This window comes from Biomphalaria glabrata, chromosome 17 (genome assembly GCF_947242115.1).
Source record: "Biomphalaria glabrata chromosome 17, xgBioGlab47.1, whole genome shotgun sequence".
Classification (NCBI taxonomy): Eukaryota; Metazoa; Mollusca; class Gastropoda; family Planorbidae; genus Biomphalaria; species Biomphalaria glabrata.
In genome coordinates, this window is record NC_074727.1 from 5836735 (window position 1) to 5861639 (window position 24905).

General features: G+C 36.8%; 1 protein-coding gene across 1 annotated transcript in view; it reads right to left on the reverse strand.

Annotated features, from left to right (window-relative positions):
- Window positions 1–2012: 2012 nt before the first annotated feature.
- The window catches only part of LOC106078315 (germ cell nuclear acidic protein-like), a 29281-nt gene continuing 6388 nt past the window's right edge, over window positions 2013–24905 (reverse strand). The window contains exons 2-9 of the mRNA XM_056015189.1: window positions 19994–20075; window positions 16653–16922; window positions 14430–14582; window positions 13745–13780; window positions 12851–12988; window positions 10994–11136; window positions 7454–7595; window positions 2013–4014 (exon numbers count right to left, since the gene is read on the reverse strand). Coding sequence (XP_055871164.1) covers window positions 3977–4014; window positions 7454–7595; window positions 10994–11136; window positions 12851–12988; window positions 13745–13780; window positions 14430–14582; window positions 16653–16922; window positions 19994–20075 — 1002 coding nt within the window. The 3' untranslated portion in view covers window positions 2013–3976. The remainder of the gene's footprint in view (window positions 4015–7453; window positions 7596–10993; window positions 11137–12850; window positions 12989–13744; window positions 13781–14429; window positions 14583–16652; window positions 16923–19993; window positions 20076–24905) is intronic.

Genomic DNA, 24905 nt, shown 5'->3' on the forward strand with positions numbered 1-24905 from the left:
ACTACAGTCACTTAATTCCAAGAGTGTATTCAAGAGAGGTTACACATTTCTACCAGTGGCGGGGCTCCATTAATAAAGTGCAGTGAATAGTCATCTTCCGAAATTGAAAAACACTAAATGTGACTCAACGAAGATGGCTAAAACAGATTTTAGGAGTCAGTTATAGAGATCGGGTCTAAATCAAGGAAATCCTATGCCGAACTGGGAGTCGACCCCTTAGTAAGATTGTGACAGAGCGTTGCATGAGGTTTGCGGGACATGTTCTCCGACAAAATGAATTACGCATAAGAAGAGTTGCGATGACATCCTAGTACAACTTGGCGCCACACATTCATGGAGGTCCTTAGAGAAGGTGGGAAGAAGCTTCAGTCATTACCAGTGACAGATTTTTGTAGAAACAGCTTGACGAACGGCGCGGGAGGGTCTAAGTCAGTAAGAATAGCACATTAGTTTTTTTTAAATAAAACTTTTAAATAGCAGAAAAATGCACTGTAGATACCTCAGAATATGCATTTTGTTGGCTTTCAATACCAGAAATAGTGCGTGGCGGCGGGGCTCCAGGAAGAACCTATTCTAGGGCACACATAAATACATATACATTTTTTTTCGTAGGGGGGATTTTTTCTCCTTCTATAACGAATGGCCTCGACTGAACACACCGATGAAACAAAGTGTAGCTCTGTGTAGAATATATTTCTCTTGAGCTTCGTACTTTTCAAATTCAGTTCAATAATAAAGGAATCCAGCGAGTGACAAAAAAAAAAAAAAAAAAAGAAAACAACAACAACAAAAAAAACAACAACAACAACAACAAAAATAATGTAAATAACTTGACAATTACAATAATAACTTGACGGACATAAAATGTCATTATTGAGTGAATATGCTCAGTGAAAATACTGAAGATTAATAAATATCTACCAGAGAATAGTCACACGGAATAATCTCGGAGCAATGCTATTAGCTAGCTCTACGTACCTTTTGAAGTGGCGTGCACAGACTTTTGTGGTTTGTTCACGTCATTGTCAGCCTTCTCTTTAAGTTTCTTAAACTTGTATCTTCACCTTTTATCTTTTCTAAATATTTGTAAACGAGCCGACCCGCGGCGTAGCATACGCCGCTATTTAGTGACGGCTGAACACCTCCTGAAAGACACAGTCGTCCAAATGGGGTGGGTTTGAGCAAACGACTGTGTGCGCATGCCTGGAGAGCGAGGCGGGTGCGGGAGGAGGGTTAGAGAGTCTGCGTGCGTGCGTGCGTGGTGTCCCCCATGTTTGGGCAACGTAGAGAATTATATGTATACAGTTACGATTGTTTACTTCAACATTTCTTCAAGGTTTTCGAGATGATTCAGTCTTGAAGTAGACAACTTTTTTTTTTTTTACTTAACTCTTTCTCTCCGTAATTATTTACCACATTCTGGGGGAATCAACGTTGGTATCGTCAGTTAGGAGAGAAAGAGTTAAACATACAGACAATGTGATTTATGAAATAGCTCAGCTCTCCTCTCCCGACTTGCGTTCTAGGGCGTGACAAACCTTCTCTTGGCTGCCTTGAGTTCGACCCTAGCTCTCTTTTTTTCTCTTCAGGCTAATACACTGAAGTGTGACAGGGGCAGAAAGGTCTTTGCCATTCCTTTGAAGTTAGTGATTATATGTAGTGGACAGTCAGTGGATACTGGTCAGAAGGTCGTCGAGAGATAATTAATGAATGCTGGTTTCAAATATTACATTAATTATACACATCTATACATTTGTGGCATTTTACGTCTCGAGAGACGATATTTTCCCTTATGCTAAACCCAAATGGACAGGGGCCCAAAAGGCAGACCACGAGTACTGTGGCTTGATGACGTAGAGGCAGATCTACAACAGCTAAATGTCAGGGCATGCAGTCGTAAAGCACAAGGATAGATCAGAATGGAGAGATGTGCTAAAGCAGGGGCCTGGACCCTCCATGGGCTGTAGCGTCACTGGGATAGATGAGGGATACCTTAGTTATAGTACAATAAACACTTAAATTCAACATTTTAAACTTTATTCAAATTTCATCATTATAAATTGTGACATAAATTACATAATAAAAATATTTAAAAAATCAACAACTCGGAGCTTATCAGAGCTTAAAGGCTTAATATGCTCTTCATCCAACAGATTCTGTCCACTTTACACGGCCCAGTTCTACCATGATAACTATGTCGCCTTTGTTTGACCACAAATGTACATCAATAGTTAAAGATTTGACTTACGCTGCAGTAGACAAATGTTATTGACAAAAGATTTGACTTACACTGCAGTAGACATATGTTATTGACAAAGATTTGACTTACGCTGCAGTAGACATATGTTATTGACAAAAGATTTGACGTACGCTGCAGTAGACATATGTTATTGACAAAAGATTTGACTTACACTGCAATAGACATATTTTATTGACAAAAGATTTGTCGTACGCTGCAGTAGACATATGTCATTGACAAAAGATTAGACTTACGCTGCAGTAGACATATGTTATTGACATAATTCAATCATACTCCCAAACGACTAATCATCTTCTTTTTTTTTTTGAGTAATGTCTGTATTATTTAAGATATAAGACTATGACAATCTTGCGCTTTTTTTTTTCTTGATGGATTGAATATGAGAAAGGTGGATAAAGACTCAGCAATGGGGACATGCGTAAAGTTTACGCACTTCAAAATAATAGAGAGATATAACGAATTACTTGTGGGTTTTTTTTGGTCTGATAGCTAAACATTCTAAATTGATTCCTTCCAAGAATTGAGCTGTTCTGATCTCCACGGTCACTATAAGAAACTTTTATTGCAGTCTCGGGTAACTTTACTTGAAGAAATGAGGTCGAAACTATGGAATGGAAGTTAAATTCCAGACGTAACGTTATTGAAGAGACTCGTAAGGAAGATTAGACACCTAAAGGCAGCAGCCACAGTCTTAGTCTTTATTTTAGTCCAATTACTTTTGGTCTTTATTCTAATCTCAGTCCAAACTTCTTAGTCTTCGTTTTAGTCTTGGTCTTTATTGTAGTCGTACTTTTAGTCTTAGTTTTAATCTTAGTTTTAATGTTGTTACTGCTTCCTGCTGAAGCGTCCTGCAAGGGCTTTACATTGTGATCAAAGTTTTCAAAAAAACTAAGAATATCCAGGCTGGCAAGTATTCCTTCACGGGTCTCAATGAAATAAATGGTGCTAGGTACTATGAGCGAATGTTCAGGAAAGGGGGAAGGCTCGGTGATGCCCAACACTTTTTCGGCCTGTATGGGGACCAGAAAAGTTTCCCCTCCCCCCCTTCACACCAACGTTTCACCGGCCGCATAACAGCCAACCCCCCCCCCCACTCCCCCGGAAAAAACCAACCTCGTCGAGACTATTGAAACAGAGGCTTTGCGGCCCCTTAATGTGCAGAAGTTTCGAAAGAGCGGTCACCGTTTAGGCCGTTGTTAGGGCCTCAAACTTTAAGTGATTTTTACACATTTACATGTATTTAGGGTAACATTTAAAAAGAAGCGATCCATTAGCAGCTAGAACATGAAAAGAAAAACACAATATATTTGTACATATTTTAGGCGTAAACAATAAATAGTAAAATAAAATATATTTTTAAATTCAGGTTTCCGTGGAATGTTTCCTGGCGTAGGGCGTATTGCTTGGAAGTGTCCGTAATATATCGATACATTGCACCACAAACATAATATACAAGCAAAAGAAAATGTGATAATAAATAGTATAATACATTGGTGAATGGACGGATACTATATACAGGCGTCATATGCATCCAATGTTGTTTTAGCACGCAATCATTCGCTGAGCAGGTCTTAGTGTAAGAGATAAGAGCTAGCAAATCGTTGAAGGTATTACTGGTGACAATAATATCAAGAGTTTTACATCTCGTTTGATACGCATGAAATGTGTTTGATTAATAGGTTGAAGTGCATGGGTTATTGGTCGACACTTTTACTGTTAACACTCTAAATGTTGGCACAAGGTCTCGACAAACTCTGTGAACAAAAAAACAACAATATAATAATAATAATAAGATGATGATAATTTAATTAGTATTGCGCTAACAAACGTAATGTAGGCTTAATACGCTATTAGAACATTACAGATTCATCTTTTTTATTTATGATTTTCAAGAGGGTAAAGGGTATTGAAATAGAAATAAGAATTAGCGAATCTCCAAAAGGCAGGGACTAGGAATTTTCCATTTTAGGGGCCCGGGGGCTTGATCTTTTTTGGGGCCCCTGCATTTAATGTAAAAAAAAACATTTATTTGGGCCCCTTTCAAATTTACCGCTCCTCCCCCACCCTAGCTACGCCACTGGGAAAAAGGTAAACATATTTGATGATACTGTACAAGCGGTCTAGATTTATGACTCGATTGATGGCGACGCAGAAGCGGATCTGCAACAGCTTGGGGGTTAGGGCGTGGAGACGAAAGGACCAAGAGAGATCTGAATGGAAGGATGTGTTGAAGCAGGCCAGAGCCCTCCATGGGCTGTAGCGCCACTGGGATGGATGACGTATCACAGCTAACATGTGAAGTAGACAGATCTAGATCAGTCGCGGCTACCCCACTTTTGAACAAAAGTAAATCTACATCACAGCTTCTCATATGATGATATCTGCCTGGTCGCGTTGAGTGCCCTTCGGACTGTCGACACGATGGTCTTCAGTTTGAGACATGCCCGCTATCTTACAGGCAACAGGGCCGGTCTTAGACAATTGGACACTTTGGGTGAATTTAGTTTGGTGGCCCCCAAATGAAATAGAAAAATAAAAGTTAAGAGCGAAAAATAAAATTACGCAATTTATTTTAAACCTAGTGTACTCCAACAATAGCGCTGGGCACAAAGTTTCGTTATTTCTGCTCTAAAAAAATGTTTTCAATCCTATGCTAGGCCCTTTACCTATTGGAGGCCCTTGCCTAGTTTGCCTATGTCTAAGGCCGCCCTGCAGGCAAGTTCGAAGATTAAGGATGAGTCCAGTATTTCATTTCACTCTGCAGACCAAGCTGGGAACTTCTTTTTTTTTTTATATCTCTGGTGTAATCAAAGACATTGTCCTTCAGCTAATCTCTTGAGGACAAAGACAGCAGTTTTGGGCTATGACGTAGGCTAATATTCGTTTCAGAAGAAACACGAGGAAGGAAAAAAAAAAAACCAACCACAAACAAGTTAATCTAGAGCTAGTAGATAGAGATGATAGATCGTGATCTGTTTTCCTTTATTTCTATTTTTCGCTTTATAGGTTTCTAATGCTCCATCAGAATTGAAGATTATTACACCCCAGCAAAAACCTTCGTCAGGACGGCGGAAGATGGCGGCGGTTAGGGTTCAAACCCGTGATCATCAAGACGACACAGCTCATACCACACGTCCAAGCAGCCAATTTTTCAACTTTTGTTACCATATATTTGTAACCATCTAAGTCAAAAGCAAAATGGTTTATTCTCCCATGTATCTAAGACTTCTAACACATAATTTAAAGATATCGATTCTTGTACTAAATCCTTATCTTTCGATTCTTCTTGGTTCAGTATCGATTTTATTTTCCCTAAATCGAACTTGTACTGTCTGAATTTGTAGACTATTTTCTTCACTTTCATGTCCAGGGTAACGCTGGATCAGAGAGTTGTATCAGTTATTATAGTATGTAATCATGCAAAGCACCTTCTGCTAACCAGTTATCAGGGGATTAAGTAACTTATTATGTTGATCTGTACTTGGGCTGACAAGGAAGCTACTTTTTAGGGCGAGTCAATAATAGTTAGGACTTCAAAAGAGCAAAGTTTTGATATTTTTCAGTCAATTCTAAGGAGACGGTTAAAACTGTTCTGTTTTTTACAAAGCTTATATCAACTCACTCTGTCTGTATGTCTGTCTGGTAAATATTTTGTACACGTTATTTTTCCCACGCCCTTTCTGGGATCAAGTTGAAACTCTGCAAAATTATTCATTGACATTGACAAGACGTGAATCAATAAAAAAAATTTACTGATTGATCAATTAATTACTGGTAATTAATTATTCTGTTTGATATCGACAAGGGAAATTAATCCTTCAGTATGCACAGATATGGCTAAATATATAGGGTTTTATCCCCTTAGATAATTGAGCACATTATTTCTTCCACACCCATTATACGATAAAGTTTAAACTTTAAATATTAATGTACCTAACAAAACATGAATCCATAAAAAAAAATCATTTAGTCAATTAAGAATTGGTGGTTAACTATTTAATTTGATATCGAATAAGAGAAATAACTTCTACATTATATAGTTGTAAGTGCGGAGTAAAAGTAACATAACAAATAAAAGTAACATAACAAATAAAACCCAATATAATACTCAGAAAGATGCAAAAATAAATTCATATTTCTTATTCCATATGCTATTTTATGCCATCTGCGATTTTGTAGAAGTCTTCCCTAGTACCGTTAAAGCATAGAATGGGTTGCCTAAATATGCCAGAATAACCAATGACTTAGTAAAGTTTATATCTTTAATCAACACGCACGACTAGATTAACATATGATACTCTTTTGAGGGACGTCTGTAATTTATAAGATAAGATAAGATGCACCCTCTCAAGCACCACTGACCCTTTAAACTATTTACATATTTACTTATCATGTTTGTACGAGTAACATTAATGAAGAACAGATGCGATAAAACGGGGTCTTTGACTTCACCAGTGTCAGATGTGGATAGCAGGCCACAGCCGGGTCTTTGGGGCTATTTAATACTCTACAATCTACTTCACGACTTATTGACTTACTAACAAAACTCCTTCACGACTTATTGACTTACTAACAAAACTTCTTCACCACTTATTGACTTACTAATAAAACTCCTTCACGACTTATTGACTTACTAACAAAACTTATTCACCACTTATTGACTTAATAACAAAACTCCTTCACGACTTATTGACTTACTAATAAAACTTCTTCACCACTTATTGACTTACTAATAAAAATCCTTCACGACTTATTGACTTACTAATAAAACTTCTTCACCACTTATTGACTTATTAACAAAACTTCTTCACCACTTATTGACTTAATAAATAAAAATCCTTCACGAGTTATTGACTTACTAATAAAACTTCTCCACCACTTATTGACTTACTAACAAAACTCCTTCACGACTTATTGACTTACTAACAAAACTCTTTAACGACTTATTGACTAACAAACAAAATTTCTTCATGACTTATTGATTTACAAACAAAACTTCTTCACAACTTATTGACTTACAAACAAAACTTCTTCACGACTTATTGACTTACAAACAAATCTTCTTCAAGACTTATTGACTTACAAACAAAACTTCTTCAAGACTTATTGACTTACAAACAAAACTTCTTCAAGACTTATTGACTTACAAACAAAGCTTGACCAGAACAAAAAGTTGTAAGTTCTCATATTCACCTTTTTCTGCGATACGTCCATTGCCATCCTTGTCCATCGTCTTGATCAATGACCGGATGTCCTCTGGCCTCAGGTCACTCTTCTCTCTGAGTAGCTTACTGTTGGGCCCTGGTTGTTGGAGTTTTAATAGCACCTGCTCCACCTGGATAGAATGTTTTTATATTTATAGTAAATGAATGTTTTGAATGTAACATGTCAGGACGCAGTCAATCTTATCTTCTTATATAATACAGACCTCATGCATTCAGTCATGCATATTAACCAATGAACTAAATTCTGCCAAGTCACTGGTTTTCCTGGCTAGCTCAGGCAACCCATTCCATGTTCTAATAGCGCTAGCGAAGAAGGAGCTTTTGTACGAATTTGTCCTAGCATATAGAAGAGGAATGTGCCTTTATTTTGTGTGTCTTTCTGAGTATTTTATTAAATTTTGTTTTTGTATTTGAAGATTATGGTTCAGTGTTTTATGTATAATTGCTGCTTTACTTTTAAGTCTTCTATCATGAAGGCTTTCTAAATTTAGTGATTTTACTAAAGGTGTTACTCAAGTCAAATGTGAATACTCTTATGAATCTCACTGCTCTATTTTGTGTCTGTTCCAGTTTCTTAATGTTTTCTTGAGTTGAGGGCTCCCAAAATAGGATGCATAGTCTATAATTGGCCTAACCAATGTTAATGATATAGGATAATGCTAATAATAACAGCTAGTTGATGGTTAACGTTTTATGTCCATCAAAATGTCAGGTTAAAGACTGCATGGGTTCACGATTGTGGCTTTTGTGTTAGAAATATGCAAATAAAGTATGTCAACAGATTTAGTTATGCTTCAAGCAGACAGGTTTAACACAAGAACCTGGAATGACAGACGGTCCAGCTGTAGAGTGGATTATTTCAAAATGGAGGTGGGGGGACACACTCAAAGAAAATGTCTAGAAATGCAGTGACTACATGAAGATGATAAGTTCCAAATCTGTCAAGGACTCAAGGATGCAAAAAATCTATCTATATAGCTATCCATATTGTTACTTCTACATCTATCTATGTATCTATCTATTTATCAGTTAAATTTTCTTAACCAATAAACGCTTTAAAAAAAATTAAAAGTATTATAAATTATAGAAAAACATATTGACCATATTTTAAACTTATAAAAAATAAATTAATAATGAAACACATTGAGTTATATTAGGTTATAATTGCTAATTATAATTTGGTCATTCCAAAGATTGTCTATTTAGAGCCACCTCCTAACTTCATAAACAAGCTGAACAAGTTAATTAGAAGCTTTATATTTAAAAACACTATTAGGAGCATTAAGCACACTACACTCATTCAAAACAAAGAGGATGGGGGATAAACTTGCAAGATGTTAAAACAAAAATACATTTGCTAAGGCTAAAATTTGTAGGTCAAGTAGTTAGAAACCTAACAAACTTTCCCTTGACAATTTACTATTATGGTTTAAGATTAAGTAGTCCTCTTCCAATACACAATGATACTTCTCACTATTTTGGTACAGTCACTCATCCATTTTACAGATCTATTTCAAGAATTTTACCTGGTAATGAACATTTAATACACAGCAAAACCAAAGAATCATACATAACACTTAAAAAGCTGTTACATGAAAGCCTAGTGAATATGATTAAGTAGGAGAGAGTTCTTGGGGTAACAGAATTCAAGGAAACATTCATAAACCTACACAGCAAACATATCCCACCAAAAGCTAGAGAGATAAGTTATAGACTTATCTTTGGGATGACCCCTATGGTTACAAAACGGGCAAATGACCTGAATGTAAATTATGCCATCTTAAAAATGCTGATAATGAGAAACATATGTATTTGGAATGTCAATTATTCCTTAAAGTTAAAAGTACTGTAAGGGACTTATTAGAAGCAAACTGTGGCAACTATGTAAATGTTAACTTGTCTATTGTTTTAAACAAGCTGCCAAAACTAAAAAATAAAATGGTACATAACTTTAACTTGATTATTGTTTCCAAATACAGGAATCTTGTTTGGGCTAGCTGGCTCAAAGCTCTACATAATAATAAGGTGTTGGATCCTAATAACCTAGAATTGACATTTAGGAAAATAATGGATTTTAGGGTAGAGAATTATCTAGTTTGATTTTCATATACTTGTACAATACTCAGGTAGTAGTCCAGAAATTGGGTGTTGGGGATCAGGGATATTTGATATTGTGTTGATTGTTCTGGGGTAGAGGATACTTGTATCATTTTTCTGTCTCTAGGGGTTTCAATGGTTAGGTAGTATGTCTTTGATATTAAATAATATTTCTATTACTATATAATATATTTTTAGGTTAATCACTTTTCAGTTGTTTATGATTTAATACTTGTGAATTATGAGAACTTACAAATAAAAACATATAAAAAAATAAATTAAAAAAAGCCCACAAAAGAGGCAAGATGGCCCATAAAAGAGGCACATTAGGCCCAAAAAAGAGGCAAAGAAAAGAGGCCTAAGGCCCAAGGATTCCTATGATGATAAAGCTAAAATTGAATTGCACAAATTCTGAGGTTTCCTTTTAAAAAAAAAGAAAATAAAAAAAATAAAAAAAATAAAGTAACATCATCAAACCCTCCAGAAAAGAAAGTTAACATTTGAACAACTTTGGCTTTTCTTTTTGAACAATACAAAGATAGCAGTTTAAAAGGAAACTCAAGGAAAGAACCCAACACATATCTAAAGTTTTAATATTGAGTGTCATTACAAAGTTAGAAATATGTAACCGTAAAACTAGAAAGAAGTGAATGTACATATCGCAAAACTGTTCACATATTACAATCAAAATAACTCTATCAGACTCCTGTAAACCTTGACGATAAAGAATTATAATACTTTACCTCGAGATTTCACAGGGAAAAAAATTGTTATTAGATGATTGGAAATGTATCTATCTTATGTTGGTTTACTAGGGTTATTGGTCTTTAAATATAACCTTGCTTTTTCAACTAGGAATATTTTGGGGGTATTAATTATATTACCTCAAAGTAAAAATAATAAATATTGTTTTTCTTATCCAAAGGGGGAAAGTGAGAAATATTAACTAGAAAGGAATATTTAAACTATTAATTACATTAGATATTCATCACATGGACTCAAAGTTTATTAACAGACAACCAAGTCAAGAGACCAATCTTCACAAGACAGCTCAAGTTTTGTTTGTTTTCATTCATCTTGAACTTTCTACCTACTATTTATGTAGATTCACTATTTTAATTACTACTTAAGTATGGATTAATCATATTTGAAAGTTTAATTTTAATTATTTATACTTTAATATTTGTGAAATGTGAGAACATATAAAAAAAAAAGCCCATAAAAGAGGCAGGAGGGCCCAAAAAAAGGCATATAAAGCCCCAAAAAAGAGGCAAAGAAAAGAGGCCTAAGGCCCAAGGATTCCTATGATGATAAAGCTAAAATTGAATAGTGCAAATTCTTATAAATCTCCTTAAAGACAATGTGCATATGCAGGTTTAAACTTATATCCCACTATGTACGCTTGAATTACCTGACTGAGTTCCATTTCTCCTCTGCTGTTCGACTTGAACAGCTTTTTGACGCTGTCCGTCAGAAGAGACCTTCTGACTTCCTCTTCTTGTCCAAACTTACTGTACAGACGACAAAACTCTTCGAAATCAACTGTACCATCATCTGAGAGAAAATGTAGCATTGGTATGTTAGTTGTGGCTTAACATCATACGTAACTAAAACCAAGACTACAGCTGCTCTATTGATCCTTATTGGAAAATTGTTGATATAGCTTGGAAAAATTATGGAAAAACTGGATGTTTCTGATAGTGTAAGCCAGTAAGCTAATCCCTGACATATCATGTCTGCATTTCAGAATGCGTAAAAATGTGCGATCGCACTTGGCATCAAGGCTGATGTGGCCCCTCAATATTCATCTTTTTTTTTTTTTTGGCTACCTTTTTTTTATAAAGCTTATATCAACTCACTCTGTCTATCTGTTTGTCTGGTAAAAAGTGTGTACACGTTATTCCTCCCACACCCATTCTCGGATCAAGCTGAAACTTTGCACAATTATTCATTGACATAGACAAGACATGAATAAATAAAATAAGTAGCCAGTTAGACAATTAATTACTGGTAATTCGTTATTTTGTTTATAGCAACAAGAGAGTTTAATATTTAATAATTCATAGATATGGCTAAATTTGTTTGGTTTAGTCCCCTTAAAAAATTTCAACCTGATTTCTCCCTCACGCATCCTCCGATCAAGTTGATAGTTTAAACAATTATTTATTGTACCTTAAAAACATGAATCAATAAACAAAAATACTCAATTAGTCAATTAATTATTGGTAATTATTTTGTTTGATATCTAATAAGGGTAATAACTTTATCGGTAGATATAGTCTGAAGGGCGGGTTCTTCCCCTTTAGATAATTTTTTTTTTTCAAATCTTTTTTATATTTTGCTTGTTACCTCCTCTGCTTACCAAGTAGAGGACCCAGGGGAGCCCCATACATGGGAGCCTATGCGATAAAGCGAAAACACAAACTCTTTGTAATCTAATTTTTAATTCATTCCTGCGGCTCAGAATGAGGAAATTGCTTGACGGTCCGGACTCTCTAGAGGAGCTCTCCCTGACCCTTAACTGCATGGTTCGATTCATAATAAAGAGATCCTATATTGCAATTTTGCATAGGACCGATTGTCCTATTATAACATATAGCTAGCTATAAAAATGCAATGAATGCAGGTAAATATTAGGAAACAAAAGGATTGTCGTGTCGCATATTTTGTTTTCTAAATTCATCAAGTTTTTCAAATCCCTAGTTCCAATTACTCTAAGCAAGTTTATAGTCCAATATACCATTTTTGTTACCTTAAAGCCGGCAATATTTCTTGACACTTCTATATCTTACCAGGGGCGGACTGGATGTCAAAAATCGGCCCAGGCATTTCTAAACAGTACAGCTCATAAATTGTACATCATAAGATGGGCCTCCAATTATAGGCATATCTGTTCTCAAAATCATTGTTATTTTTTTAAATAATGTATTGATAACTGTATGCATGCTCTATATCTTTATAAAAAAAATAAAGGCTTTATATTGCTTTTTAATCGGTATGTTTGTAGGCCCTAAAAGGATGAAGCCTACTAATAGCACTGTCTATGGATGTAGGCTATTACATTTTTTTTGAAAATGTGTTAGATTAAATTAGTATTACACTGTAGTCTGTAAAAGATGTTATATATATATGAGAATATTACAAAAATTTTATAACAATTTAATGCGTGCCATATTGGCATTCACGAGGACCTTTAGGGCCATTAGAGTACCGGCCCACCGGGCATTTGCCCAAAGGCCCCTTTAGCCAGTCCGCCCAGGTATCTTACCATTCTTATCAGCCTCATCAAAGATTTGATCGGCGTCACTGGATGAGATGACTTGTCCCATCAATCTGAACACTGCCTTGAGTCCAACCAGATCAAGCCTTTCATTCACTGCCTTCTTGTCGAACAACCGGCGACATTCTGAGAGAAGAATGGGAGGCTATTAGTAGTTACACACAACAAAGGGAGACAAATAAATCACGTTCTAGGAAATGCATACCTAGAGCATGTTACTACTAATAGACAATTTTCTACCACACCGTGCCACCGGCAGCTATGTATCCCTCTAAGTGGTGACCAAATGTCGAATGTGATTCACGTGACAGACATATCTTTAGAAAAGACGAAACATGTTTCTCAAATACAGACATAACATGAAGGTAAAAAAAGTGAAAACAGCGCCGTTCATATCAAACTTGGCGTCGTACCTTCTTAGAATTCCCAAAAAATTCGAGAGCACCAGATGCTAGGTACAACAAATACTTGTGTAAACATCCAACTTGATCCAATAATGGGTTCGTACAACAGAAGTAAAAAATTGTACCAGACAGATAATAAGAGTTAATTGACATAACCTTTGTAAAAAGTCATAGGCTAATTTAGAGTTATAAATACGATTGGTTTTAAAATCGTGTGTTTCACACGACCGGAGATCATTTATAAATCTTGAGCGGTCAGTGCCGTCGATGTACAAAATAAACAAAAAACATAAACAAACAATATACAAACAAAAAACAAGCACTTGATCACCAACTTAGTGTTAGGCTTTGAAATAGCTGTCTATGGCTGCATAACGCAGTTATCTAATTAAAGTAATCACACTCATCTATCGTATAAGAAAAAGGAACAATGCAATTGACTAGGAAGAAAAAAAAACCCAAGAAAAATATAACTTACTTGCTTTCTCTTCGTCTGACATTACAGGAACATCAGCTGGGAACAAAAATTGTAATTAAGGACATAAAGTTTGACAGTTTGGCTGATCAGAGACAGTGAAATCTTATAGTGGAGGTATTACACTGGCGTAGCTAGGAATTTGCCATCATTTGGAGTCCCAGGATGCTTGACCTGTTTAGGGGCCCCAGCATTTTGTCATTTGACATCATGACATGAGATAATAGCGTAATATTTAATTATACTTTTTTTAAAAAATTCGAACACTCATTTGGTGGCTTCCTTCAAGTGGGGGGGGGGGCAGGGTTGGTGGTTCAAATAACACCTGGCATATATCTTTATATATACTAGAATGCTTTGTGTTCTCGTCGATAAATGATTTTATTTTATCCAATATTTATATTTAAAAAAAATAAATAAAATATGAAAATATATTAAAGGGAGATAATTCTTTCTTTCTTTTTTTTAAAATCAAAATCTTAAAACTGTGGTTTCCCTTTCTTATATTCAATGTAATCTTGTCTGCTTGAATAAAGAGACACCTGTTTTTATTTTCATTTAAAATTCCTAATTTCAAAAATATTAATCTACATATCATTGCTTTGACTAAAAAACATTTTAGTCATAAAAACACATAAACACACACTGCTCTCTCTCTCTCTCTCTCTCTGGCATAGAATTTGCTTACCTCTGTTATTCTCTTGAACTGAATTGTCAACTCCTGTGTCATCATCTCCCTTATCATCTCCCTTATCATCGCCTTGTTCATCGCCCTGTTCATCGCCCTGTTCGTCACCTTTATCGTCATCTTCTTCAGCTGGAGGTGGGGTCCTTACGGCTTCTGGAATAAACATAAACAGCAAGTAAAATATATAATATACTTAAAAAAAAGAGGCTTATCTGAAGGGAAGAACTCAACATTTACAACCATATGTTTCAATAGTGTAAGATTTATTTCCCGTTCTCAGTATCAAACAAAATTAATTAATTAACTACTCAATTTACTAATTTGTTTATTTTTTTGGTTATTGGTTCCTGCTTTGTCATGGAATAACGACTTATTGTGCTAGGTTTTAGTTTGATACGAGAAGGTGAGTTGGGAGAAATAAATTTGTACCAAACAGACGAATGGAGTTAATTTAAGTTTGTTTTAAAAAATTAATAGATCTTTTCATTGTGGTCGTGAAGGAAGACAGTAAACGTGACGGGAGTTGTCAATAGTATCCGAAGTTTTAATGACAGTTTACAGGGGAAAAATTAGCCAATTTGGCGACATTGACTTGCAAGTAGCCACACACTCTCTTCTTCAGCAAGTAGATAACTCGAAACTCCCTTGGACTAAGATATTTCTCAAAAGTGGATAAAGCTAATAGATTAGTAGGTCTATTTACAAGGACCTATAAATCTATGCCACACGGCAACATAGTTTGTGATTGGCTGTGCTAACATTTAGTGTCAAAATGAATAAACTTTTGAGATTTGTTTGTTTGTTTTACATGTTTCGGATGTTCCTTCAGAGTTGAAGATAATTACTTTCTAGTCCAAACCTCCCGCAGGACGGCGGGGGATGGAAGCGGGCAGGGTTTGAACCCTGGACCATCGATAAATCTGAACGACCAGGCAGCCATCCATATAGTGCAGTGGTACAGTTAGTTGGGTTGGTAGATAAGATTTCAGAGGTCTATGTAGATTCAAGTATATCTAGCAAGAACAGACTTAATATAAGAACAGACTTAAATAATGAAAAGTAGATCAGGAAAAGGGAAGCTACTCCACTAGTGACTAGCTGGTAGCACTAAGGAGAAAACTTCGTTCCTTCCCCTTTCCTTTTTCACACATACCATCACATAACATTTCATCATTAATGGACGTTTGACCACCAAGGCCTATCGTTATAGAAGGCCTGAACACTGACCTGCAAAGTCACAACCAGTGGGAAGCTTAGACCAATAGCTCGTTGCCACGTCCTACACACCTGTGACGTTGCAGATCAGTGTTGAGGCCTTGTATAATGAATGGTCCCGCCTGATCACTGACCTGCAAAGTCACAACCTGTGGGCAGTTTAGTAGTCCAATAGCTCGTTGCCACGTCGTACAGACCTATGACGTGGCAGCGAGCTAGTGGACTAAAATGCCCACATGTTGTGATGTTGCAGGTCTGTGTTGAGGTCTATAACAATTGGTTTCGATTTGACTTGTGTAAATGCCGTGAACCGGACAACTATATATTTTTCATTACTCATCTGCGTCAGGAAGTATCCGCATTAGCGTATTACGTGTTATGACAGTGACGCCCAATCCTTTTCGTCATAGGGCTATTAGTATTTCCAACACACGTTTCAACGGGGCCGTATCACAAGGAAAAAAATCGCCCAGTACAATCTAATGGAACAATTTTGGTTTCATTATGCACTGTGGGCATGGGTTTAATGAAACCGGATAGTATAGCATCACGGTCAGGATATGGCCCGCTGGCCGTTCTTAAGGCATCATTGCTTCAAGTCCTATAACTTTTCTTATAGTGACCCTTTCATGTTATATCAGTAATAAAGTAGTCTTATCGATTGTAGAGGGAAGCTTAATTGAGAGGCTAAGTAGGCTTGAACTTGGCTACCAATGAAAGGGGCTCGAGGTTCGACACCCGACTCAGTGCCTAAAGGCAGCACGGAAAACCTTCTCTCAGATAGCCCCACCCCTCACTGGTCCACCAGTACAACGAACGGTCATTTAGCACACCGTTTTTTTAAATGCAGGGCTCAAGATTCCTCAAGGGGAATAATTATACTTATACTACCAAATCTGTCAAATACAATTGCTTTCCCTTGTTCGAGATACCAAACAAAATAATTAATTACCAATAGTTAATTAACTAATTGGTTAATTATTTTTTATTTTTTTTACAAGTTCTTACTTTCTTCCGACTCCGCCAGTTCCGTGTCCTTGCTCGTCTCTTCTGTCGCCGGATCAACGGGGACATCGTCATCTTCTTGTGCGTCTTTGTTACCCTCTTCAACCGGATCATCTGAGGGCTGATCATCTACTGCTGCTGGCTGCTCTTCTTCTGTATTCTCTTCTCCTTCGTTTCCATCTTCGACATTAGGCTCGTCGTTAGCACCATCGCCACCATCATCATTATCATCATTTGCTGCCTCATCAGCTGGTTCGTCTTTTGTTTCAGTTTCTGTTAGATATAGACCACATTTAGGATATGGTAGACTCTGCAATGTATCTAATATAAAAGCAATAGTTAAACAGCAGATAGAGGTTCTTTTTTTAAGAGAAAACATTTGTAATAATACTAGTAATACATGTCACGAGTCAAGTCTGTGACCTATCTCGACCAGTTTCTAGAAGCTCGAGGTCAAACCAGTGCAAGTGTCCAGCGTAAACAAGTTAATTTTAGGTATCCAATCAAAGAAAGAGGTTAAGGGAAAACAAATAGCACACGTCAGCTTCTAGAAGGTCAAAGTTACTAAAAAATAATTAGGGGAGAAGTTTATGATTCTGGAATGTACGATTAAGAAAGGTATAAATTAAGGGAAAGTCAGTTAGACGGGGTCCTCGCTTAGTAATAGTTTGATAGAGTTATAAGTGATATTAATTAAAGTTTTATTAGTTGAAGTAATATTATTAGTCGAAGTTGAAGTTATACTAAGTGAAGTTTCATGTATCTTCAAGTTTTATTTATGAAGTGTCAAGTCAAGTTGTTATTGAATTGAGAAGTTAATTTTATGTGAAAGTTGAAGAAGTTTTATTGAGGAAGTTTTAAGGAAATACAGAGAGATGTTTCTTTCTTCATTTCATTGAATTGTCAAGTTTGATAATATAATCCCCGACAAGTGTGATCGTCACAATACATTAAATTATGTTGTGCTTATAAGGATAATGTATCTCGAGGTGTTATACGAACATAAAAAGATATGACAAGAAAAACAAAACAAAAACAAAAAACTTATACAAAGTGTGATTGTATCAATTAGTTGTGTCATTAAATTTGTAATAGAGGATTCAAGAGTAACAACAATAAATCTGTGCGATTAAAAATATTTTTAGCTATTGTTTTTGTTTAGCGCTATATCATGCTTTTAGCTTTCTCAATACTCCACAATCCTATCATTTATCTGGACAAGCTGGGAAAATGAGGGGGTGGAGGGGGGTGAGAAAGGAAGAGATATCTGGGTGGATTTGAACTCACGGCTCAAGCCGACATCCTGACCACTCTGACCATTCTGCTAGTGAGTTTAGTTAACTTACTTTCAAGTGGCGAAGTATAAAGGGGACTAATTCAGCTTATAGCCTACTAGCACTTCAGCCCAGTACATTTTCGAGATACCAGACAAAATAACTAATTACCAATAGTTAATTAAGTTATTGATTAGTTTTGTAACTCATTCTTGTGTTGTAAGGTCAAAGAAATAATTGTGCAAAATTTCAGCTTGATCCGAGATTGGGTCTAAGGGAAATAACGTGTACAAACTTTTGACCAGACAGACAAGAGTGAGTTGATAGAAGCTTTGTAAAAAAGAAAATTAAATTATTAAATTGACTATGTACAAAAAAGAAAAGTTAAAACAGATAAGTCTTAATGTTCTCCTTAAATCTAGTGAAGCATGTGGGTTGGTCTGAGCTTATCGGCTGAAGCATCAGTCAGATTAACGGATAGAGTGGACAAAGAGGATGCGTACATTCGAGTATCACTCCTCACCCCCCCCCCTCTTTTTTTTTCCAACTTAAACATAGTCTTATTTACACGATCTGACGGTTACAATCATTTTCTCTACTGTAACATTAGCTTTACATGCAAATGAGTCACTACCAATTTTACATGATCCCTTTTTTCTAATACTTTTTCCTCTCTTAGTCAAAATGCCTCAACGGACACCCCATATATTTTTTGGTCTAGGCCCCATTTTTTAAATCCTACAAATCGTAACACTCACGGGATATTTTGGCCGAACCCTCCCCCCCCCCTTTTTTTTTGCACGTAAATAAAGCTGCCCGCATTTCAACAATTTCACTTTTGGCCTGTCTATTCTATTACTCCTGTGACCTAGTATTATGATAGGTCATAGGACCAGTGACCTGTACTGTACTGGCAAGTTAGTCCAGTGGTACTTTCTGGTCCCAAATTATATTATCTAGGCTAATAACTATAGCCTCTAGATGTACAAAACTACTGAGACAGTCAAGTAATAAGTCTGAGATTTCAGTTGCAATAAAAAAAAAAGGAGTTTATTTACAAACAAAAGAAAAAGATCATGGAAAATATAAATGGCAATAAAGGCTCGCAAAAGAAAATGACACAATGAAACAAAGCAAAGTAGCAAGACAGTTTCCGGTCAATATAATTAAAGAACCACCATCATAGAGGCACAATAATGTCTTATGCCGAAAAACCAAAAAGATGGTTTACAATAATATCATACATGCATAAACAAAGAAATGACGTCATTCATGAGACACACTACTGTCTCGTATCTAAACAAAAGATGTCTTTAAAAAAAGATACAGGAGAGGATAAGAGACTAAGTAGACCTATACCATTTACATGAACCAACTTAGTACTAACAAATAAATAAAGTCTACTTAGCTCATTATCGAAATACTCTTCCCACAACAGTGGTACACTCCTCTTGAGTAACACAGCGATAGTACAACAACACAAGTATTAGTTAAACATTATACAGATTTAGTTAAACTACACTGGTCAGTTGGAAGACTCAAGAGAATGGCAATTGTAAACAGTTAACAGACACTTAAATCAAGTAATAAAGGGGACTAACTCTAATAAAAATAAAATAAAGGTAGCCACCCTTATTGTCCCTCTTGTCACAACTCCCTTCTCGTCTGTGAATTCAACTGATTCTTCCGTCCTCTTTCACTACACCTTATAGTCTCTTTAACTGTACCATACAGTCCTCTCCGAGTACATCTTACTATACTTTTAAAACTATGTCTTCAGAAACACTACACGCGCTAAGTAGTGCTGTTTAAAGCTGCAGACGTGAAATGTTCAACAAAAACGCGTCCCGTTTCACTTAAATTGCAAATTCACTCGGACTGACTTGTAAGTTTTACTAACCTTACAGAACTTAGATTTATTTCGTGGTTGTAAGACAGCAGAGGATGATGGAGGTTAGAGTTCAAACCCGGGACCATCATGAGGACATTTGTAGCGCCGATCAGACGACAAAGGTGTGTGTGTGGGGGGGGGGGGCTTCTCGTGTTGAAATTGTAACTACTTAACATTACCTTCAACGATTTCTTCCTTGTCCCCTTCAAGGCCGGCGTCTACTGGCACAGTGCTGTCCTCCACGTCTGCTTCCACGTCTGCCTGGAACGAAACGTCACAGAATGTTACAGTGATGCATATGCTGCGAGAACTGATTGACTACACAGCCACTTTGGCTCAAAACATGTTGTACACAATTTTTGGACGTTCCTTCAACAATGAAAATGATTACGTCATAGCCAGGGCCGGAGTTAAGGGAGGGCCGGCGGGGTTACAGCCTCGGGGCTTCCACTAAAAATCCAGACCTGGTCCTAGTCCATACGTCGGCGGGACGGCAGGGGATGAAAGCGTGCAGTTTTCGAGCTCGCGAAAATAGTGACGAGAATCCTGAGCGCTAACCGCATGGCCAGGAAATTCTTCATACTATAAGTGTCGACTATTGTCAGGCACCTATCCATGCTATAAGTGTCGACTATTGTCAGGCACCTATCCATGCTATAAGTGTCGACTATTGCCAGGCACCTATCCATGCTATAAGTGTCGACTATTGTCAGGCACCTATCCATGCTATAAGTGTCGACAATTGCCAGGCACCTATCCATGCTATAAGTGTCGACTATTGTTACGATGATTATGAGAGCTGAGTTCGATCCCACACTTCCGGACACCTCCCCCCTTTGCAGCAAGAAAGTTTTTTTAAGGGTATAGATATCACAATCTTCGTTTCACAAAGTTAAAGAGTCATATTTAAGACATGGTAGGAAAAAAGGTTTAATGTCTTCCAACTCCGATACCTGAGGAGGATCTTCAAAATAAGGAGGCAAGATAAAATAATCAATGAGGCAGTGCCACGAAGAGCATGGTGCCAAAACATCCGCTGTGTTATCAGCAGCATGCGCCTTGGCTGGCTTGACCACGTTCATATAATTCCAGAAGGTCGACTTCCACAAGAGACTCTGTATGGTGATCTAACAGAAGACAGGAGAGCCGCTGGTCGCCCACTTTTACGGTATACGGATGTACGCAAACGCGACATAAAGCTCTTCAAAATCGACACTAGCAGCTGGGAAAAAAGTGGCACTGGATAGATCTACATGGAGAGCGAGCATAAAGGAAGGGTCCCAAATTGCAGATGCCATACATAACAGTAGTAGAAAGAAGGGTAAAAATGCAACGGCGCATAGTCTATTTAGTCGATGTTTTTGTGCCAGTGAAGTATTACCAGACCATCAAGTGATGGCAAAGTTATTTAGACTGCTAATGGTTGCTCTATAAAAAAGTTTAGTTATTGTTTTGTCTATTTCAAATTTTAAAACAACATCTGTCTCCCCCCCCCCTCCGCCAATTTACTTGTCTGCCTGGTCTTGCGGTATGCGCGCTGGACTATCGTTCGGACTTCTCGATGGTCCCGAGCTCAAGCCCTGCCCGCTCCCATCTAGAATGGTCCTGCGGGAGGTTTGGACAAGGAAGTAGATTATCTTCAACTCTGAAGGAACATCCGAAACATGTAAAACATTTTACAAACATTTTACAAACTTCTTGAAATGTTAAGTTAGGAGTTGACATCTCGCTGGCTTGTACTAATTACACGTAATTCTAATTGATTAAACCAAAAAGTCAACATATCTTCAATATTATAAGAATTTTCAAAATATTTATCTCTGACAGTGTAACTAAGTATATATCACGTTATTGGATATAATAGTGCAAAGTCTGAAAACAAAGGTACACTACTCATCACAACGATCAATGTGTTGTCGACACTTTATTATTTAAAAGTTCTCGCCCTTGTTTAATAGTCACTGAACACAAAACATCTTTATAGCCGGCACGCTTCGTGGAAACTTGTTATGGGTAGTTTTATTGCCTGTAAAAAGCCTGGTTATGTTTTGATTTTTTTTTTACCTTGTCTTCTTGCGCAGCTGTATTACCGCTCTTGAAGGCATTCTTCGAGGTGTCTATTTATAAAATAAGAAGGGGTGTAACTCTTAAAATTTCACACAACATTAAGCAGGCGTAGTCGATAACACATATTATAAAGATAATCACTTTTCAATAGGATCGATAGTCCACACATAAACTATCTACAGCGAGGATTGCCATCACAAGATATGAAAAGGGGGATAACTTTTCTTTAAAAAAAAAAAAAAACAAACAAGCCAAACTAACTGCAGGAGGAATAGTGCGACCTAAACAGACGTGTTTGTTTTTTGTTTAAATGTCTGTACACAATAGTCTGCAGGTTTACCCAAAGATAATCATAGCCTCGCACAATGGTTGTAATAGTTTAGACTTTGGGGTTCCCATAGTCGCTCGTTTCGTACATGCTCCCCAGCGGAATTGACTGAGAATCACCGATCTACTGCAGTTTTTTTGGTTTCTTTTATGGAGAGTTTAGCGCAGGCGTGTTGTCGCCTACAGTGTACTTTTATGGCGTCCGTAGCAACGCCTGGATACAACACCACAGTTTAAACTATGCGCGTTCCACATTGTTATGTAAAAAAAAAATATGCAGCCCCGTATAACTGTAATAGTGTGTGTGTTTGTGTAACCGCGCGAGTGTGAATTGGAGCGTTACAATAGAGGTCAACATAACATTTATACCAACCAGACTTAGCCACCAGGAGCGCTATTGATGCCGGAAACTCATAAGACTAACCAAGCCCTATTTGACAAAGAGGTACAGGTTTTATTTCTCTAATGTAGTTTGTAATGAAGCCATCTTCTGGTTAGATTTTGGTACAGTCCAGGTTTTATGCGCAACCACCCTCACAAATTTCAAATCATCAAATTCTCACTATAAAATATATATGGAGATCTATGCTGCTGCTACATTCTCAACCAGTGAGAAGGTACAGGTACAGCAGAAGAAAGAAATGACCAAAAAAAACCAGGACTAACCACTCACCAGGCAATACACATGCAATAACGAATGCTAAAAAAAAAAAACTACACCCATTGACAAAACAAATATACAAATATATTTCTTACCGACTTTTTGCGTTGCTCTTACAAATGTGACAGAACATGCTTCTGTCTAATGTCTTAAGATCTATAGGGTAGGTGAAATACCTGAATTAGTGGCGTAGACATGTTTCTGTCTGATGTCTTAAGATCTACAGGGTAGGTGAAATACCTGAATAAGTGGCGTAGACATGTTTCTGTCTGTTGTCTTAAGATCTATAGGGTAGGTGAAATACCTGAATAGGTGGCGTAGACATGTTTCTGTCTGTTGTCTTAAGATCTATAGGGTAGGTGAAATACCTGAATAGGTGGCGTAGACATGTTTCTGTCTGTTGTCTTAAGATCTATAGGGTAGGTGAAATACCTGAATAGGTGGGGTAGACATGTTTCTGTCTGATGTCTTAAGATCTACAGGGCAGGTTAAATAGAGTTTACCTGAGAAGGCGGAGTAGACATGTTTCTCATAGAAAATAACATGCAACCAGTTTTAAAGTATGTAATTTATTCACAACTATCGATCTTAAAGCCAGAGTTCTGTTAACTAGCCTCCCACCAATCCCCATTTCTTTCCTACCCTCGCCAGAGGTGGAGGGGAAGCAATACTCTAGCGACCAATGTGAACTACAAAAAAAAAAAAAAAAAAGCCCGTGCTAGCCCCAACTCTTTAAGAAAAAAAGGAAAAAAAAAGAGAAATTTAGAAATGAAAAAAATAAAATAAAAGAAGGCAATTAAATTTGCATAACACCGCTCACCACAGAGCTGCTAATGAGGTGTGAAATGCTTTCTCTCCCCTTGTGATGCATTGATTACATCGAACGTCTTATAATGATCGTAATAGATCCTGAAGGGTTTGGAGATTAAGCCGGGATTGCGTCATCAGTTTTTGTTCTTATTGGAAAGTGACATCAACTTAAAACATCAATCATGTTTAAAAAAAAAACCCAAAAAAAACAAAAAAAAAAAACCTGCGATTTATTGCTATGGTCAAGTGGACGCCAAGATTTGGATTCGATCTCTTCATTGATATCGATTTCGGTTCTCTGAGCTACACATGACACTATATCACGGACCCCCTCAGAATAAAAGAGGAATGGTGTAAACGATTAACTTAAAAATTAAAAGTACTGAGTTTTAATTTGTTATAAAAATTAAATCAGAGAAATTGAAAGAGAGAGAGAAAGAGAAAAAGAGAAAGAGAATAGTGAAAGAACGAATGGAAGAAGGAGAAAAAGGGAGAGAAAGAGAAAGACAGAGAGAGAGAGAAAAATAACGATTAAAGGAACAACTTGAGAGAAAGGGAGGCACCAATTCAGCTATCTCTCCTTCAAACAAAATAAAACGGAAAAGATATTTTAAAAAATATCACACACACACAAATGTATAACACAGATACAAACTTAACATACACACACATAACACACACAGACTTTATTAATATAAGTCTATTCATGCCTTGCGTACACATAACCTAGTTGTACTTACTTCAATTATGGCCAAGAATACTCAAACTTAATTATTTTTCCCTAACGTCATATCCTGTCAAAACAATTAACGGGATTTACCGAACATTAATAGTTTCGAGGGCCGAGTAGGTAGAGGCAGGGGGATAGATCAATTTTCCAAACGCTAGTCATGAGCTGATTCAATAACTTTTTTTTTTTGTTTACAAAACTTATCAACTCACTCTATCTCTTCTATACAAATTTCGCAATCCTTAAAGACTGTCACGTGATACGTTTTTTTCCATTGTTTTATCAATAATATCCCTTGGCTAAATGTTGTTTGTTTACGATTGATGAATGAGGTCCATATGTCTTTTCAAAGCAAACAAAATCGTCATGGTCAAAATAGATGACCAAACAATGTCTTCTCTCCTCTGCCACCCCACGTGACCTATGCAGTTAGAAGCCGATGTCAGATACAAAACTCACTTTTTCTAGCTCCGCGTGCCATCTGTGCGAGTGACCT